The 20,126-nt window shown below is 51.8% G+C and overlaps 1 protein-coding gene across 6 annotated transcripts in view; it reads left to right on the forward strand.

Annotated features, from left to right (window-relative positions):
* Positions 1-20,126, forward strand: part of TMEM181 (transmembrane protein 181) — a 67,520-nt gene that overhangs the window by 22,764 nt on the left and 24,630 nt on the right. For 5 of the 6 annotated variants that reach the window (XM_032836462.1, XM_032836467.1, XM_032836465.1 and 2 more), the window contains exons 2-5: positions 8,618-8,721; positions 14,433-14,488; positions 16,248-16,338; positions 17,526-17,647. In XM_032836462.1, coding sequence (XP_032692353.1) covers positions 8,618-8,721; positions 14,433-14,488; positions 16,248-16,338; positions 17,526-17,647 — 373 coding nt within the window. Of the gene's footprint in view, positions 1-6,737; positions 6,759-8,617; positions 8,722-14,432; positions 14,489-16,247; positions 16,339-17,525; positions 17,648-20,126 lie in introns of those variants that run through there. The other variant, XM_032836468.1, reaches the window with a different exon arrangement.

Below are 20,126 nucleotides of genomic sequence, written 5' to 3' on the forward strand. Positions count from 1 at the left end.
GATACAGGTAGGATGAAGACTTTTTTTTTTTTTTTTTAAAGAAAAAATGGGAGGGGGAAACGCACAACCTTACTACTGTAACGAACCTGACTGAGTTCTTCCTGTATGCTTACCGTACTGTCCTGGGCTCGTCATGCTTTCATCTATGTCCCCCAACGACCCTGGGGGTATTCTGCTTGTCTCTGATTTACAGAGGAGGATGCTGGGACCCGGAGAGTTACCTAGCTTGCCCACAGTTGTCTGCCTCACGAGTGAGGGAGCCAGGATCTGAAGCCAGGCTGACAGGCACCAGGCCAGTGCTTTGGACCATGGGAGAAGAGATTATTTTTATACAGATTATGAAAGAAAAACAAAATTTTTGCTTAAAACATGAGAATGCACCGAGAGATTGAAAGTCCCTTCCCACTGCCCAGATGCTAATTTTTTGGTTCCAGAGTGGGAAATCTGGGAACGAGTTAAACACGTAGCAAAATCTGTGATAACAGAAATATTTTCAATCTTACCTACTTACTGTATCGTGACTTGATGAGGCCAGATAAAATATGTATTTATAGAAGTGCTTGGGCCTCCTGGCTGTGGTTCCTTCCTGCCTTCCTGCAGGTGCTGGCTGTCACGGAGGGTTGCAAAAGGCAGATTCTGTCCATCTCCAACCACAGTGCTGAAAGCGCCCTGAGGTGTTTTCTCGCATTCTTTGCTCAGCCAAGTCTGTCCGTTTCAGGATCATTCTGCTTCAGGCCCATGAAGGGACTCATTGAGCGGGTGCCTCCCCCACAGCTTGTCTCTAGTGCTGTTTTATTAACTCTTATGGGGCCTGCGTGGGAGGGGAGGTGTCTAGTGGGAAAGCAATGTTGGCTCTAGCAGTGCTGGAGGCTCGGCGGCCCTGATGGTGACACTGGCCTTCCAGTGGGCCAACAGGGGACTGACTGAGGTTGTGTGCCAGGGGAAGGCACTTGCTTGGAGCTGCTCTGGCCAGTTCCCAGACCTAGAGTGCAAAGGTCAGGGCCATAAAAACATGAAAAGACAACAGTGGGAGAAAAAGTTTAAGTTTGCAGTTCAGTGTCTCTACCCTATCGTAGCAGGAAACATAGTAGAATGTGGAGGAAATGAAAGTAAAACCAGGGAAACTTGCGTATAAATGGTAGGAATCAATAGTCTTTGGACTAAGGAATCTAGAGTTAATGGCCTGCCATTTTTAAGGCTCAGCGCTGGGCTCTGAAAGACCAGAGGGGAGCTCCAGGTCAGGAGAGAGGAGTGGAATTCTGTGAACGGTTGTCACCCACACTGAAATCCAGAATTGGGCATGTGCCTCCTGTCCTGCATTTGAGGGGACAGTTGCCTTCTCAGAGTGATTGGGGACGGCCTTAGGGGAGGCAGGACCTTGGCTGGGCAGAGAACAATGGGTGCCTGGGGGCCAAGTGGAGGAGAAGTACTCAGTGCCCAATCATTGATGGAACTAGTGACTAAGATGCTTGGTGGCTGTCTCACACTGTGACAGGACAGTTGCAGATGCCTTGGACTGGGAGGTTTCTATAGCTGTGTGACTTAGTATCTTGTATTTCATTTTTAATTGTGGTTTTTCTTTTTCTGGTATGCGTATTGAAGAGGAAGCTTTTGGTTTCAATAGAATACCCATGAGAAGTGGCTTACGTAACGGGGTGTCCCCAAGTTGAAGTAAGCTTGTCCCTTAATTAATTCAGTGGCTAATTCAGGGTTAATTAATTATGGTTAATTCATAATTAATGAACTGTGGGTTAATTCAGTGACTCCGTGTCCCTGGTGGCCTAAGTGGCTTCCATCTTTGGTCCTCAGTCCTGGCCTGTTGCAGTGTCCACCCTTTTAGGGGTCAGGTAGCCACAGCCACTCAGTGCTTACCTGCACGGTTGTGCCCACTGAAGACAGAGGAGGCCCTTCCCTCTCACCTATCCTTTCATTAGGCAGGGAAACCTTTTCTTGAGGTACCTGGCAGGTTTCCCTCAGGTTCTGCGCTGTGGTGGGGAGGAGAGTCGGCAGACAGCTGTGGTGCCTCTGCCCTGCTCCAGAGAAAATCCCTTCATCTCCCATGGCTCCTGTTCCTTCTTTAGAATGAAGTGGGGATTGTGGTGGGAGAATTGTGTTCAAAGAAATACCCATAAACATGTTCATACGCGAGTCAACAACAGTTGGTCGTGAAGTGTTTGGCTGTCACTCACGGTGATAAGGAAGCCACCAGAGAGTTCTGGACTGAGAGTGAATGCACCTGGCTTTCAGAACAGCTGTGTGGAGAGCAGAGTGTGGGTGCCAAGGCCAAAGCAGAAAGATGAGGGGAGGCTACTGCAGTCCGGTGAAACATGGCAGGGCCTGGCTGGAGAGCTGGGAAGGTCCGAGACTCCCTATAGATTGAAGGCTTTGTGGATGCATTCGATATGGGGAGTGAGGAGAAGACAGAGGTCAAAGGACGACTGAGTCCTTGGCCTGAGCCCCTGGAAGGCTGGAGTGGCCACTTCCTGGGTCTGGGAACAATGCAAGAGGGGTCAGCAGAAGATCAGGAGTCTGTCTTTGGACGCATCACACTCAGAGCTGCCTACTGGATATCCAAGTGGGAGGGTCAGGTAGACGTTTCTGTCCGTCTGGGGCTCAGCTGGGCTGAACCATGAACGTGGAATTGTTCGCACCTGCATTGTCTCTAAAGCCTGAAGCAGGAGGAGGTCACTGGGGAGGGAGAGCTGGAAAGGGAAGAGGGCAAAGGGCAGCACCGTGCAGGTGTGTCCCAGCAAGACAGTGCAGGCGTCCTGCCGCACTGAGCTCTGCAGGGTGGTTCTCCTGCTTTTGTTGTGGGTCTGGATGGCTGCACAGGCTTCACGGAACTTGGAAGCGGTTCCTTGGGAAATGGTTAGGAAGTATGCGCAAGATGGGCACACATGGCTGGCGGAGATTGGATTATGGCTATGCACTGGGGGGACTGGCTTTCCGATAAAGGTGTCTTTAGTTTCTCTAGAAAAGATGTCTGTGATATTTTAAATCACCCACAAAGTTGAGGTTAATTTAGAAGGGACCTAAAAAGTCCAAGCTGACGATAAGGGGATGGTCTGTTCCACTGCATTTGAAAGGTCTTCCAAAGGCCTGGGGGCTCCCAGGAGGCCTGCATTTTCCAGTATGTGTATTAAATGCCTGCATGTGAGAAGAGATGTGGCCTCCAGATGAATACTGGCGTATGGGTCCCCTTGAGAAGAGAAAAAGGAGGGACAGCCGTCCTGCGCTGGCAGGATGCTGCTCGAGGTCTTCCTGCTGTGATTATCCAGGGAGAATATTCCACTAGCCCTTGTGCTTGACTTGGCCAGGCTGTCTGGGGAAAGGGGGAGTCCTCTCCCTGCTCCCTAGTAGCTTGTGCCAATTGGAGGGAACACTTGGGAGGAAAAGGAACACTTGGGAGATAACGAATGAAGGTTATGTGGGTGTTTCCCTGTGTCTGGCGTCCACACAGATAGATGGTACTTTGTCTTCGGGTGCTTGGCCGTGTTGTTGTAATAGGTTACAGATACGAGAGGCAGCTAAGAGTGGGAAAGCTTCCTGGAGGAGGTGGGACATGCAGGTGCGCCCTGATGAGTCCGATTTCGATGGTTTAGTGGTGAGAAGAGAGAGCATTTCTCATCAGGAGAGCAGTGTTTGCAAGGACTGGTCCGGAGTCCGGCTTGACCATGCTGGGAACAGAATTTAGGCCCCGGATGCTGGTGCTTGGGTTTGAATGCTGCCTCAGCCTGAGCGCATCTGGGAAATGCGCTTAGTGGTTGTGCCTACCTCGGAGGCAGCTGTGATGACCAGGGGAGGTGGTAACTCACGTGGAGGTACACGCAGCACGGTAAGAATCCCAGGGAGGGATCTGGAACCTGGATGGAGTGGCCGTGGGGAGCCAGAGGCTTCTTGTGCAGGGTCTCATGCCAGCGGTGTCACAGCATGGCAGAGGCAGCGTCTGGGAGGCCAGCACAGTGGCTGTGCTGGGAAGGAAAAGTTAGGAAGCAGGGCGCCTCTCCTCCTGGCCCGCTGCAGGCGCAGGACTACTGAGAGGCGAGCGTCCTCAGAGGTGACCCCAAGGTTTCAGGATGTGGGGCTGGAGAAAGGATAGAGGCAGGAAATGGGCAGTGGAAGCAGCTTTTTCATTTATTTTGTGCTTTAATGGGTTCAGGTTTAAACTTATTGACCGTAAAGTGGTATGGATTCCTGAGTGAAAACATCCTGGGAGACTCTGTCTCCGAACAGAATCGGGGCAGACAGGGGCTTGGGGACAGTTCTTGGAGGTGGGAGGGGGCCTGAAGGAGGGAGCAGGAGACCACCCGGGGTTGGAGAGTCCACACAGTGTGGGTCCCGGAGGGGATGGGTGCCAGTGGAGGTTGACATGCAGGATGTTAGGTTAAGGCTCCTGGGTCAGAGGGCTCTTTGGGGACGGGCTCCGTGCCTTTTGGGCATCACAGTCTTGCCTCTGAGCGTTTACAGAGCATTCCTCTGTTGGTGGCCTGATCGGAGGGCGTACAGGCTGTCTACTCACAGGGACTGGCCCGGGCTGCTGGTTTAGGTTAGCTTGATGGTTAGAAACACATTGGTGTTTCAGGTGGGAGGTGAAGTGGGAGGTAAGCAGAGAAATGACTGGGATCGTGGTTTGAGCAGGAAGCTGTGGGGCAGCTGGGACTAGGGGATGTGAAGCGAGACAGGCCCGGTGGGGGCGGGGCTCGACTCTACGAATGTCTTCATGTCAGCATCTCTCGGTTCTCTGCTGTGATGGAACAACAGTGTAGACCTCTGATTTGTCTAGAATAGGAACATATTCCTGAGGCTTTGGAAGTCTCTAGAGTTTTGGCGAACTGCTTCAAAGTGTTTAGACATGAAGTTGAGAGTGGAAGGAGCCGTGGAGGGGAGACACCGTTGCGTGGAACAGAGCTATCTTTGTGCTAGCCCTGGGCCATGACATCCTGTGGCTGGAGGGCATCTCTGGAGACCAGACCCCCCAGCTGAGGAAGCCTGGAAAGGTTTACTGCTCATCACGAAGGTGAAAACACAGAAATGTGGCTCCCTGCCCAGCCGGTGCCCAGCAAGCCGAGCTCATGGACGTGGTTGTGCCCCGTGACATTTCCTTGGGTAGGGGGCTTCTTTTGCTTTTTCTGTCCGTTTTCCATTGAATAGGCCTCATTTCTGAACCAGGAGAATCTGTAATAAATTGGATGTAAGTGGCAGTTTTAAGAAAGGGAAGTGATTATCATCTCTGATATGAGGAATTTGAGCGGCAGGGTAGGGGGTTGTGGGGGGTAGGAAGGAAAAAAAGTGAAACAAGATGGGATTGGGAGGGAGACAAACCATAGGAGACTCTCAATCTCATGAAATAAACAGGGTTGATGGGGGTGGGAGGGGAGGGAGAGGGTGGCTGGGTTGTGGACGTTGGGGAGGGTGTGTGCTATGGTGAGTGCTATGAAGTGTGTAAGCCTGGTGGTTCACAGACCTGTACCCCTGGGGCAAATAATACATTATATGTTAATAAAATAATTTTTTAAAAATATTTTATTTATTTATTTGACAGAGAGAGAGAGAGATCACAAGTAGGCAGAGAGAGAGAGAGGGAAGCAGGCTCCCTGCAGGACCCTGGGATCATGATCTGAGCCGAAGGCAGAGGCTTAACCCACTGAGCCACCCAGGCGCCCCAATAAAATAATTTTTTTAAAAAAAGGAAGCGCTAGCTTTGTGTTGAGCCCCGGGGCAGAAGTAGGGGGAATGGCACAGCGCCCCTCAGTGGGCATGTGCTGCAGGAACTTGACCTTGTGCTCTTGGGGGGCCTGGCTGGTTTCTTTCTCCCCTTCCCTCTCAGGCTAAATAACTGCTTTCCTACCAAGTCACTGATAATATGTTTTAACGATAGTGTTTAAAAATCAAAATTCAGGGGCGCCTGGGTGGCTCAGTGGGTTAAAGCCTCTGCCTTCGGCTCAGGTCATAATCCCAGCGTCCTGGGATCGAGACCCGCATCAGGCTCCCTGCTGAGCGGGGAGCCTGCTTCCCCCCTTTGCCCCCTGCCTGCCTCTCTGCCTAGTTGTGATCTATGTCTGGCAAATAAATAAAATCTTTAAAAAAAAAAAATCAAAATTTAAATATAATTATTTTTACTCTGGTTTTCTTTGCCTCCAAGTAACCTCTTCTGGGCTCTCGCCTGTGCTGGGAGCCTCCGTGCCCCTCAGAGCCCCTGCCTGGGCTGGGGTGGGCAGGTCGCCGTGAGAGCAGCAGACTAGGGGTGCTGTAGATGATTCTGGGTAAGTTTTTAAATAACTTCAGATTTACAAGGAGACTGCAGAGAGAGTAGAGGGTCTGCACACCCATCAGCCAGCTTCCCCTCATGCTGCGTCTTGAAACCGTAGCACGTTTATCAAAACTAAGAGAGCGACGTGGGTGTAGTCCTTTGAACTATACACTTTAGTTGCCTTTCCTAACATCTAGTCCAGTCAGCGTCATGCTGGTTTTTTTCGAAGTGAAAATGCCTGCATGCTCCCTTCTGCAGGCTGTGCAGAGGAACCGCATTCTTGGCCTCAACACCTGCAGACAGCAGAGCAATGACAAAGAGGACCTTGTTCTGACGCCGGCCCCGCCTCCCCAGGGCTTTCCCCAGAAATGCAGTCGTGGGGGTGGGTCCCCTCAGCTCTTCTTGCTCCCCCCAGCCTCCTTCCTGGGGATCGGCAGTTACCGCCAGGGACAGAGCTGTGACATCTTGGGCAAGTGTTCCGCAGTCTTGTACCTCAGAGTCCCCGTGTGTAAGTCAAAGGAAGGGCTTGGACTTCCTCCCTGAGGTCCTTTCTGGTTCTATTTTAAGGCTTTCAGGTCTCTTAAAATCTTTAGGGTTCCGGGCACCTGGGTGGCTCAGTCAGTTAAGTGTCTGACTCTTGACTTCAGGTCAGGTCATGGTCTCAGGGTTGTGAGACTGAGCTCTGCGTCAGGCTCCACATTCGGCTAAGACTGTGTTTGAGGTTCCTGCCCTCTGCCCCCTCCTCCCCACTGTCCCCCCTCACACTCTTTCTCTCTCTCAAGTAAATAAATAAATCTTAAAACAAAACTTTAGGGTACCAAATTGGAGTTGGGGTCAGGCTACTCATTTCTCATGCATAGCAGGGTCATTTGTGGGGTGGCCTTTGGACCTGCGTCCCCAAGAAAATGACAGAGGCACGCATTCCTTCATTCCTTCTCTCGTGCCGTCATTCTGTGAAACGCGGTGGCACTGACGTGGGAGTTCACTCACCCAAAGGCCTGGCGAGTCCTGTTGGGAGGGAGCCGGCTTGGTAATCTGCAAAGCCACATCTGAGCAGAGGTGGCTTATGGGCTCCAACCTTTGCCCCGAAATACCAGCCAGCTGACTTCCTGCTCAGGAGCTGGAATCTCGAGCCACGTAAAGGAGAGGTTGCACGTGTGCACCAGGCACCATAAAAGCAAATAACCTTTCCCTCAGTTTCAGGGCTAAGCCTGGTTTTCCCTGTCCTGGGGTGTGTGTGCTGTTCCTGAGGCAGGAGTTCCTCCTCCTGTCTCAGCTCGCAACACCAGGAAATGGTCGGGGAATAGAAATAATCTAAAAACCAAAGCAAAACACCCCCTTCCCCCCCCACCCCCGTTCTCATCCCTTTGGATTTTTTGGTCTCCACTGTAGGTTACAGGGCAGGGGTTGGCCATTTGGGGGCCACAGCTGGCCCCCCACCTCTTCGTGGTGGGGTTGAATGGGAACACCGCCGCGCGTACGTGACGTCTGGGCGACGTGTGGAGGCAGCACTGAGGGCTGGCGACGGACGCTGTGTGGCCGGCCAAGCCTCAGACATTTATTGTCTCGTCCTTCATGGGTTTTTCTTTTGTTTACTGACATCTCAGGTGGGGAATTCTAGAAGAGAACTGATCCCTCCCCCACTGCCGTTTTCTTCTGAGCAGAGGACAAAGGAGGGGTGAATAGGCGGGGACCTCCTGATTGTGGGGGGTGGCGTTGGGACGGACCCGCTCGGTTGCCCTGCGCCCTGGTGTAAGTCACCGAGGAGTGCGGGCAGCTTGCTCAGTGGCATCAGAACCAGGCCCCAGACCCCAGAGCCAGAATCAGGCCGAGCTTCACCGGGAGGGCCGATGTAGGCGAGGGGTGGTGAGGAGCCCCAGGCGGGGAAGCCACGTTGCGGGCCACCCCAAGGACCGCTGGTGGCACCCGCAGTTTCCGATCTGGGCTTGATGGTACCGGCTCCCAGCTCCGCGTGTTGGCTGGAGTGGTTCGGGGTCACCCTTGCCCTTGCCCTTAGGCTCTGCTCTGGCCGCTGGAGGTGGGCGCCGGTGGAGGCGTCCGGCCGCCGCACGTGTGGCCTGGTGAGTGAAACACACTGTCGTGGGCACCGACGCCTCGGCACACTGCCGTGCCGTGGGGAGTGGGTCTGGCCGGCCACCTACAGGGCGGGGTGTCCTGACGTCCCGGCCAGTCGCCCACCCTGCAGTGGGCTCTGAGGTGACGCAGGCAGCTTTGTCAGGCAGGTCACCCAGGCTTCGAGTAGCTCCGCTTCTGGGAGGGGAACCTGATGTAGCCTGGGGTGTTGCTGGGGGCTCCTGTGGACTCAGCCCCCCGTCTCACCTCCCCCTACCCCCGACTTCTCTGCAGGCTGGCGCCCATGCGGCTCTACACACTGTCCAAGCGCCACTTTGTCCTCGTGTTTGTCGTCTTCTTCGTCTGTTTTGGCCTGACCGTCTTCGTTGGGATCAGAGGTAAGGTGCAGTTCCTGGTCATTGTATCACTTCCAGTCACCCTGGCACGTGGCTTTTGGCCCGGCCAAGCTATACCCACCCCAGTCACCTGCTAAGGGCCCCTGAGTGGAGAGTGACGTGCCACTTCATTCTGAACCTGCTGGGCAGGGGGTGACCCGGGTCCCGCCCCTCATAGCGGCCAGGGCTGGAGTTCAGCTTCGCAGCACCGGGTGGCCTGGACCGCGCACCGTTTGTTGGGCAGTCAGACATTTCTGTCGACGCTGGTGTGCTCGGGACCCGGCCTGGGCACTGGGGGGTCCAGAACATGTGACTGATGGGGGCCCCAGCCCAGTAAAAGGTCCAGTACAGCACATTCTTGGGGGGGAACGTGAGACAGCCATGAGCACGGGGCTGGGGTGACCAAGGGGAGCCCGGAGGCGGCCCTGGTGACGCCCCGAACTCTTGGCAGGAGGGAGCCTGCAGATTGGCTTTGGCCTTGTGCTCCGGGCCCCGGTGCCCCGGGCTTCCATGGCACATAGTTTGAGGGGAAGAGCCACACCATACGATTTTAGCTTCCAAAATGCCTTTGAAATGGTCCAGTCCAACCCCATTTCACACTGATGGAAAGCAGAAGGAGAGGAGTCGGCCCGTTTTCGTAAGGCTCCCAGCAACCTGGTCTCTTCAGCCCTATCCAGGGGGTAGGAGCCCAGGACCTGCCTCGGCTGTTTCTTCTTGCCCTCTTAAGCATCCTGTTTAGTGAGCGTGATTTCTGGTAGGTGTTTATTTAATTATGGTGTTTCATGTTAAATCATGAACGACATGAGGCTTGGCCTGTCCCAGAGGCAGTTGTGCCTCCAAAGGCGAGTTTCTGAACCCCCGCTGGCCTGAGGCTGGTGACTGGCTCCAGGAAGCTGGGCGTGAGGGTGGTCGCTTAGGTGCCGTTTGCCTGCTGATGAGGCACATGATGGTGAGAACAGCTGCTGGAGCCACTTTCTCTTTTCCTTCCCGTGATGTCACCAAGGGACAAGTTACGTTAATCCCGGCACAGGACATAGCAGTCATCTTACTCCGTTTTCCTAACTGTCCTTTGAGGATGGGTGGGACAGGCATTGACAGGCTCTCGACTGGAGTCTCACGGGACCTCAGCCAGTTCCTGTTTCCGTCCCTAAGCCACTGCCTGCTGCAGCGTCCCATGATAATACGTAGCCTTTTCCACTTCTTGCAGAAGTGAAGGGATGCACCCCAGCTGAGATCAGAAAAACAAGGTCAGGTTTCCCACATCCCTTTCCTTCTTCCCAGCGAGTACTGGTATTAGGGTTCTTCAGAGAAAAACACCAATAGGATGTATGTGGTACTAATAGAGAGAGACTTTCCTGTGCCTTTAGGGCCTGCTCAGGCCTGCGCGGATGGTACCATTTCCATTTGGTGATGGAGTTGCCATGTGTGCCCAACTCACGGTGGGCAGTGTGGGTCTCATGGTAGCTTGGGGGCCTGTGGGTATGTATTTAGTCTCTGCTGAGGCCCAGCAGCAAGCCAAGAGCTGTGTCTCGGAAGGAGAGCTTATGCGTAGGAGGGCAAGGCTTTGCTCCAGAGTCCCAAGGGCCCACACGAAGACTCATCCGTAGGGCCCTGCCGAGATCTCCGAGCGGCATCCCTGTCTTCTCCTGCCATTTCAGACACCTCTGTGTCTGCCGGATCGAACGGCACCTGCGTAGGCAGCCGGCACCGCAGCCTGGACCTGCTAGGAAGCCTTCTCTTGTTCTGGGCCCTGTCAAAACTTGCACCTTTGTGGGTCACTAGATAAATAGGCCAAAGTGTCACACCCAGACAAGGAACATGTTGCCTCTAAAACACACAGAGGCGAGCCCCACCAGGCATCATGCCTCTGTTTTCATTGTAGGGGAGCCAAACACAACAGTTTATCTCTTGCCTTAGAAGGGATAGTTTTCTATGGTGCATACCAGGGGACCCCTGGAAATTTCACTAAGGTAGAAGGCCCCTGCCTTTTAACCAGATTTACTTCCCGTCTGCTGACATGCAAGTGTCTTACCAAAGAGTTTAGGGTAGTTTGCTACTCCTTACTCACCAGGTCTGGTTGGCATAATGTCACGATGAGATAGACCAGCACGATGGCTTGTGGAAAGGAAGGATGGCCAAGATCTGTGCAAGCTGTGCTGTATAGCTGGGAGTTACAAACCTTTGGGGCAGGACAGGGAAGTGAAGGTATATTGCTGGCCTGGCTTCTGGTGGGCCTTGTTTTCAGGGACAAAGAGAACGGTATTTGCTGGAGCAAATGCGAGAGGATGTGTGACTTTGTTCATGCGGGTACAGCAGTGGCAGTTGGAATCATCAGCTGGTTCAGCTGATGGTGTTCCACTGTCCTCTCCAAGAGCCACCTAGCCCTGGCCAGATAGGCAACATGAATGGGGGTGATAGGAATCTTTCACACCCTTGATGGGAACATTGATGTCTGCAGTCTAGGAATGTGACACTGGTTTTGATTGTATTTTTGTAGGTAGAGGCTGTCCTGGTGACTTCCAGTTGGCCTTCCTGCCAGAATAGCCCTCACTCCACAAGGCAGGGAACCAGTATGGGGATTCTGCCAGCTGCTGAGTATATCTGTTGCAATTATGCCTTCTGGAACTAGGGAGTCAGCCATAAGATGGGTTCAGGGACCGGCTGGGCCCATTGTGACACGTGCCTGAGCTAAAGCCCCATTGATTGCCTGACCTCCATGAGTCGCTCCTCTGACTGGTGGACCACACTGATGTTTGGGGTTTCCTGAAATTGGGGTCAGTTCAGAGCCAGTGTCCGGGGGAGCCCAACATGTATTTCCTTTTCCCCAATGTGCTGTTATCTTGGCAAAAAAGCTGTAGGTTCCTTTGGGAAAATGATTTAGCAGTCTACATTTTTGGCAGTGGACTGGGGTGCATTCTTAATGGGACCCAGTCTTCTGGAGGTGTGGGTCTGCAAAGTGGTTCAAATCTGGAAACTACTGAAGAGCTATGACTCTCTGTTTTTATGATTCAGGTTAGACTTTTGTTCACTTGACTTAGACTTTTCTGCTTACACAGATCAAGTCCAAATCCGCTTCCTGCGGATTTCACTTCTAGGGACACCGTCATCAACTAGCCAGCCCCACAGGTCTGTGCCAACCAGGCTCTTCTGATTGCTGCTTGACTGTCCTGTCCATTACAGTGGCCACGCCCACCTTGCTTTGGGTGGGTGAGCGCCGCTGCTTGGCCTCCCGGGGTCCAGTCATTCCCATTGCTCTAGGCTTCCCCAGTTCAGCAACCATGGTTCCTACTGTAAGATCTGGTTCACAGAGCAGGGCAGTCATAGAGCTCTTTAATGGTGCTGGGACCCTCCCCCCCAACAAATTTATTCCTCATAGTGGTGGTGAAATCTCCGTGTCCTGAAGTCTCCCGGCAGGGAGACTTAAATGACAAATCCGCCCCAATGTTCTGATTTCCCTAAGCCTCTGAATCCCTTCCTCTCCATTAAACCAAGGCAGGTGTGACATTTCTGATTTGCTTACTGGGGACCACCTTTTGTTGGTTTTTAACCAACCAACCAAACTGTTAGAGTCCTTCCTAACTCCCTGAGCTCCAGTTTGCAATGCAGAATCTCTCCTTGGTGGGCCTGCATCCATAAATCAGACCGTTCCAACTTCATGTTCCTGCCACCATTTTCCCAGCTTCAGTGTTCGTTCCCACACATGTTCCCTGGATTTCTCTCTGTGTAAATCAGAAGACTCGCCGAGTTCTTTTGGAGCATATGTAGTGTATCTCCTCATGGGCCATACTTCGTACCTCACCTTTGGGGCCCTGCTGGAACTCGAGTCTAGTTATGGTTCTAGAGTCAGAGAAGGGAGGTTGCGGAGCAGAATCGTCCTTGTCTTGCGGGGCCGTCAGGGGAGTCTGTCTGCTTAGGTAAGCCAGGGGAGGTGGAAGGGCTGCTTCTGCTGGGAATGGGGAGAGCTCCTCCAGTGGCAAAGACGAAGCATTGAAATTCGGCAGCTCCGCATGCCCGGCTTCATCAGGGTCTTCCTGCCGTCCCCAGACCAGGATCTCCCTGCTTCGCAGCCAGTGCCCTCCGTTGAACAGTGAGGCAGCCTGTGAGGCTGGTGTGCAACTTGTGGTGTAATTCAGCCAGCTGCAGGCTGAGATTCTGGGCCTGGTTTTCAGCGCGCAGCCTTGTGGCTACAGGCGATAAAGCCTTCCGTCTGGGTGCACAGAAGCTGTCAGATCACTTGTGTAGCACTGGAGCTGGGAATTCAAACCCCAGAGCTCACCTTTTCTTCTGTCACTTTGTCCCGGGACACTAGGAACAACCGGTCAACCTCATTCTGTTTGTTTTCCAAAAATATTCTAAAGAATCACAAATAGTCACTTAGCTTCTTCTCGTAAGTAGTTGATCAGGAGTCCATGCATATTTTCACAAACCATACCAGTGCTGTCTCTACTGCTGGACGTGGAGTCATTACCATCTTTACACCTGGTCAGGTTAGAGAACCACTTTCAGAAACCCGAGAATCAGTATGAAAAAACTCTTTCTCGGGGTGCCTGGGTGGCTCAATCGGTTAAGCGTCTGCCTTGGGCTCAGGTCACGATTTTCAGGTCCTGGGATTGAGTCCTGCGTTGGGCTTCCTGCTCAGTGGGGAGCCTGCTTCTCTCTCTTTCCCCCCCCACTCTGCCCCTCCCCATTGCTCATTCTCTCTCCCTCTCTCTCTCAAATAAATAAGTAAAATCTTTAAAGAAAAAAAAGAACTCTTCCTCTATAACCACTCTCAGTACCAAATTCTGTATTAGGGGTCTCTAACAAAATTGAACCAATAGGAGGCATATATGTATGTATGTATACACACACACACACACAAAGAGAGGGAGAGAGGGGCAACGGTGGAGGAGAAGAGAGATTTATTATAACAAACTGGCGCACATGATTATGGAGGCTGAGAAATTCCAAGATCTGTAATCGACAAGCTAGAGGCTTGGGAGAGCCAGGTAAGGTCCAGTCTGTGTCTGGAAGCAGCTGAGTAGCAACAGGCCAGCTTGAAGACCGAGCACAAGCCCAGGCAGAGAGCAGAGTCTCCCTTACTCAGCCTTTTGCCCTATTCCAGCCTTCAGCCATCCGGATGAGGCCCCCTCACGGTGGCAGGGATGTCTGCTTTCCTCCGTCCACTGATTCAAATGTGAATCTCATCCAGAAACCCCCTCACAGACGCAGCGGGATCCCCTTTAGCCATCTCTCTGGGTACCCAGGGCCCAGTCAGGTTGACAAGAACCACTGTCTCGAGTCCTCTGGGAATATCGTTAGGAAGACTGGATTAATTGGATGAACAGATGAATGTGTCTTAATTTTTTAGCAGGAGTCTTTCTATATTACAAAATATACAGACCATGTCTATATCATAATAGTTTCTTGGATCTGAGCACTACTGAGCGAGCACTCTTGAGAACAAAGAGGTTTGGGCCTAACTAGATCCTGTAGGAATCCTACCCAGTGTGTGGTGGTCAGACCGTGTCCACCTGCGTCGGGAAGGCATGAGGTGCAGCAGGGTGGGTGTTGTGTGTCTGTTCATGTGTTTACATGTCCCCTAAGGACAGACCCGGAGAATAAGACTGCCTCTACGTAATGTGTGAGTTTTTCTTGGCATTTGAAAAACAATCGATAAATTAATTATCGATGTAAGTATAACCTACTTTTCTTACTCTCTGTTACACTTTTAGGACCCAAAGTAATCCAGACTTCTGCAGCCAATTTTTCACTAAATAATAGTAAAAAGGTAAGACTGGGTCACAGGGGCAGCTGGCAGGGCCCGATAAACTTTCGGGTCGCTCAGTGGGTCCCGGGGATGCGCCACCCTTGCCGTGCAGCTTGCTTCTTAGGCAGTACACAGGCTCACTCCGCTGTCAGCTGCTGGCCTCTCAGCTCTTGTTTGCTATAAGGATGTTCCCTCCTGAGGCAGTAGCTCAGCGCTAGAGCAGATGCTGCTGTCCACCCAGGGAGCGGCAGTTGCTTTCCAAATGCCAGTTGGCTCGCCCTGAGTCCTCATGCCCACATGTCTTCCTAGGCCGTGCATTCTGGCAGTGCTCCTTCGGGCGCCTGTTTCTTACTATTTACGCTAGTTAATGCGGGTCTCCGTGTGGGGTTTCTAACAGGAGCAGGTCTTTCCGATGATTGGTATTCCTGCAAGAACTCAGTTCAAATGAAAAAAAATCCTCTTTCTTTCCCTTCTTAAATGTGGTTGATTCTTCACCATCTCTAGAGAAAAACAAAGGTCCTTCCAATGAGAGTTTCAGTAATCTTTAACAAATGCTCATTGTGAGAGCGCAACAACTAAACCCTTTTTTTGCTGCAGACCAGACATGATATCTTTATCTATAAACTGAATGCAGTTGTCCCACATTCTCATGGCACCATAACGTTGAAATCTGACTGATCCCCAACACCCCCCCCCATCTTCCTTATCCTAGCTCTCTGGTAGGTTTTCACCCTCATAATTAAGCAAAAGAAGAAAAGTGTCCTAAAACTTACCTTTTAATTCCTCTTACTCTTGCTAGTTGGAAAGGGCCCTCTGGTTAGCCCACTGACATTTGCGTTTTTTGATTTTCTTTACCTCTTGCCCTGAGGACCTGATTTGAAGAGGTGCTGTCATCGGGGTTTCCTGAACATAATTAGGTCTTTCAAAATTTCTTTCTCTCAGGATGTAAGTTCTTTTTTTTTTTTTTTTTTTTTTTTGGACACTATAAACAGCAGCCGTCCCACCGAACTGACTTGCTCCTGAAAGATCACACTCACTTTTGAAAGATGATAGACCATCCTCTGGTGGGTTTCAATGCTCATGGCTTCGGGCAAGCCTTCAGTCACAGGGCGTTTCTGTCAGTTCCAAAACACAGATACTACATATTTATGTTCAAACACTGTGCATTCAAATGATACATTTCTTTGGAACCATGGGTGGCTCCTTAAGCAATGTTCTCTCTCTCCCATGGCTGCTAGGAGCCAGTATTAATGGTTTTCAGTGCACAGCACAGAAGCGTCACTGGCAGTGGGGTCTCCTCTAATTTTTCTCTCCAGGGGCATTAAGACTTTCCTAAAGCAGAAAACAATAGACCTCAGACAGCGACTGATCTGGCATGTTGGAACCAAGGAAATGATTCTTGTGAATATGAAGATCTATCCTTGGTGTTATTTATTATGTTATGATACATCGTATCCTATATACTTTTAATTTTTTTTCCCTCCAGGATGGCTTTTTCTTGCTATTTAAGTAGGTATATGGTCCCAAGGCTACAGGCAGTGGACATCGCCTGCTTAGAGGTTTTCATGAGACAGAGGGCACTCCAATAGGAACTTAGTCTTTTCTTTTTCTGGAAGGCAGAATTTTACTTATCTTGTCTAAAGGAAAACTACACATTTCTGTTCAGAGCTTCCACAAACCTTTTTTTACTAAATGTACATTTTGTACGTTAAGATGAGGTATTCGGTAGACTTAATGAAAAGGTCATATGGATTATTTAACTCTTTTCTTCTTGCCTTAGCTGAAGCCAATTCAAATCCTTTCAAATCCGCTGTCTACCTATAATCAGCAGCTGTGGCTGACGTGTGTTGTGGAGCTGGATCAGTCGAAAGGTAGGAAGCCTGACATTGTGGAATCGTGTTTCTTTGTACAAAGCACCATATTTTAAAGATTGAGAGAGCTTTAAACCCTTTGAACAGGTGCTCAAAGATGGATCACAAGGACGCTCATTATTCTTTATAACAGCAACAAATTGGGAGCCCCTTACGTGTATGCCAGTGTCTTCCAGAAAAAGTCACGATGCAGCCTCAGCGAGCGCTGTTCAGCTTAGCTCCGTGGTGTCGCCCCTGCTGTGGCAGCTTTGTCCGTGGGCTCTGGGAGAGGCTTCAGTTCTGATGCCCCGAGACGATGGTGCGGTCCCCCAAGGACACGTGGCGGTTGTCACCCCTGGGGCAGAGGGTGCTGCTAGGATCTAGAGGGTGCCAGCCATCCTGCCGGGCACGGGACCGCCCCACAGCCGAGGAGGAGCTGGCCTCGGTATCCCGGGGCTGCCGAGGCTGAGGCACCTGCCCTGCTGCGTCTGCGTCTCTGAAGCCTCGGGTCTGCTCGTCTGGAGTTATGGGCCGCCCGGGGGGAGCCGAGGATGTGGTCACCCACTTTATCTCCCATGTTCTGGGAGTCAGAATTTGAAAGGAATTTGAAAAGATAACCCCATGACCACAGTAGGTTAAGTGGGAAAAAATGTATATTACCAAAAAAGTTAACCCCCTTTTGTAGCCTTTAAAAAAACATAAATAAATTTGGTATCAGTGTATATTCGTATGCCTAGAAAAGGCTCTGGAAGGATGGACATGACGTGTTAATTATGGTTATATCTAGGTGGTGGGATTGTGTTTAATGATATCTTTGTATTTTTTTGTTCTCTGATTTTTTTAAACAATGGGCATGAAAACAGAAAAATAATAAAATATGTCATCGGAAAAGTAAGAAATCTAATTTTATTTTAGTATAAAATTAAGTTAGAAATTTATGTGGGAAATGAAAAAATAAAATTTCATTAGCCTTGAAATGCTTGCCCTTTTATGAACCAAATCGGTGGGCCTGTACTGTAGGTTTTTACGTAGGCCCCAGGGTAACGGGTTGGACGTAGAAGCTGACAGAAGGGCTTTACTTCACAGACAAGTGTGAGGTTTTCACATGTGCTGAGGCTGAGGTGGTTGAAGGACCCTTCTGGGCCCTCACCTTGGCAAGTGTGATGTGCCTGATGTGGTCTCTGACGTGGAATTTCTTTCTTTTGTAGAAACATCTATTCAGACAAGCTTCCTCATGACTGTTAAAGTCGACGGTGTAGCTCAAGATGGAACCACCATGTTCATTCATAACAAAGTTCACAATCGGACGAGGACCCTCACCTGTGCAGGGGTGAGTGTGTTCGAATGGTCAACAGTTACTCATCGTGCTACTCTGTTACATGTCTGCGTTCCTAAGTAGAAGAATCGAATGATACCAGTGATGGTGCGGAACACTCACGTCACTTTCTACACTGATATCCTTCTCAGTTCTTATAACCATACACACATTCTCTCTCACACACACACATACAATGCCTATTTTTAGTGTGTGTGTGTGTGTGTGTGTGTACAGCCTGATGTGTCTACAGATGGTTGTCACAGGTTGCTTGTCACCCGTGAAGGTCTGCCGCTATGCCGTGGGCATTTCTGGTCAGGGCTTTGGGTTTCCTGCTCTGGGGCACCTGTGGGGGCTGAGGCCCAGTCCTCGTAGCAAGAGCGGCCTTCTTGTTTGTCTACTTCAGGGTGCTCCGTGTGGCTGTACGATAGGAAACCTGGTGGTCCAAAGCAAGAAAGGAACCCTCACTTTTGATTTTCTTAGTTCCATGTTCTGTCAGCATCCCAAAAGTCAAAACTGGGACTGCTCCGTGTAGAGCAGGGAGGCCCCCTCGGACGAAGCATGTAATGGAGGCGCATGGAAAGCACAAGGAACGTCAGGAAAGAGAATGTGTAGATTGGGGGGTTAGGCAAGTGGTTGCCCTGACAGGCCTCATGCCAGGCTTCCCGTCCATCCAGGTCTCCCTCGGTCCCCAGCGCAGTCCCACAGGGCAGGCCCTGTTACCGGAGCCCCATTGTACACAAGAGGAAACTGAGGCTCAGATCAGAGTGCTTGCCCAAGGTGACACACATGGTGAGCAGGGGCCGGGATTTCAGCCCTTGCTTTTGTCTTCTAGAGCTTGTGCCCTTGGCAGCCATGTGCCACCTGGTTCAGAACCGTGACACAGCAGGTCTGCTTATCTAGGCAGGAAGGGATCAGGTGGGGGAGGGTTCCTGCTGCATGATGGCCCCATCTCTGGTCCCTCCCTGCGGGCATCTGCTTGAAGGTCCCCAGGTGGCTGCTCTGTGACCTGGGCTGCCTCGTGGGCCTGGGCAGGTGTTGCTCGGGAAGCAGCACAAGGGACCAGACTCTCGCTCTGCCTCCATCGTTACCAGTGGGAGAAGGGCCAGGCCAGCCTCTCAAACATGTTGTCCTCATCTATATAGTGGGACTACGCCCTCCCTGACCATCCTCATAGAGTGGCGAGGATCAAGTTGGACACCGGTTGTGGGACCCTGCAGTGCCCAGTGCGGGGGCCGAGTACCCGCCATGTCTGTACAGTCAGTGCTGGGTCAGTTCTGCTGCGTAAAAAGGAGGGATGATGGATGCGACGATGGGTGCAGGGTCTGGAAGGACCACCCAGGCGAGGCTTTGCCTCCACCCCCAGGCTGGCGGGAGTCCAGCTTCCGCCCCTGGCTTTGCTCCTTCTCGCACTGGGTGGGGGATGATGAACTGGTGGTCGGTGACTTGATCTTAAGGCTGATGTGACTGATCCTGCTGGTTTGTGAGGACCAAGGAGTTTCCCAGGATGGGGGACTTTCTCTTCTAACCGGGGCAAGTCTCAGGCCAACGAGGACGACTCGGTCACCATGTCTGAGGCCTGTACTTGGACCAGCCAGGCTGCCCGCGAGGCTGCTTGTCTGCCCTGTCGCTTCTTGGCAGTGCTCCCCACATTGTGCACCTCGAGAGTGGCCCTTGGTGGCTTGCTGTGGTGTCTCCCCACTCCCACAGTTTCTACCGTGTCACCCTTGGGTCTTCTCTCTTCTGAGCTCTCTGTGCAGGCTCCTCCCCAGCCCTCCCAGGACTACCACCCTGACTTAAAACAAGGTGGGGTTTTTTTGTTCTGGAGCTGCTGACCACCTTTTATCCTAGCTGGGCACCTCGGGTAGCAAGTGGTCTGTGCCGGGCGGGCGACAATGCTGGGTTCTCTCCAGGGATTTGCAGGGGCAGATTGTGATGGGTGCGCAGACCGCGGCGCGAGCGGAGAACCCCCACACCGTCAGGTGGTCTCAGTAGTTCTTAGAGACTGGAAGGTACTTGGGGGCTGAGCTGTCACTGCTTCGTTAATTCAGGCGAGCCTCTCAAAGTCCAGGCTCGTAAGAAGTGGCCGCCTGTGTAGCACAGGCCATTCACTGAGTACTAAGTACTGCTCCATACTTAGCTGCCTCTGTCCCCACGTGACCTCCTACGACCTGTCAGGAACGAATTTGGTTTTGCAGAGACCAGGGGCGACGCGCACACTTACCACTTCTGACTTCTTCCCTGGCCCTTAGGTCGGGACCCCTGCCTGCGACCCCTGCCTGCCGATCGTCCGCTTATCTTTTTAAGGCTTCCTGCAAACACCAGATCTGTTTTCCTACCTGACCTCAGACATTCGAGGCTTGGGGAGGCTTTGATCCACAGCAGGGGTGACTGCCCTGTTCACAGCTGTGGCTTACACGGGCGCCACCCAGAGACTGCTCTGTCAGACTGTGGGAGGCCTTCTGAGGGGTGTGCTAGGCCGCGTGGCTGCACC

The sequence above is a fragment of the Lontra canadensis genome, unplaced genomic scaffold (assembly GCF_010015895.1).
Source record: "Lontra canadensis isolate GAN:19392208 unplaced genomic scaffold, GSC_riverotter_1.0 scaffold92, whole genome shotgun sequence".
Classification (NCBI taxonomy): Eukaryota; Metazoa; Chordata; class Mammalia; order Carnivora; family Mustelidae; genus Lontra; species Lontra canadensis.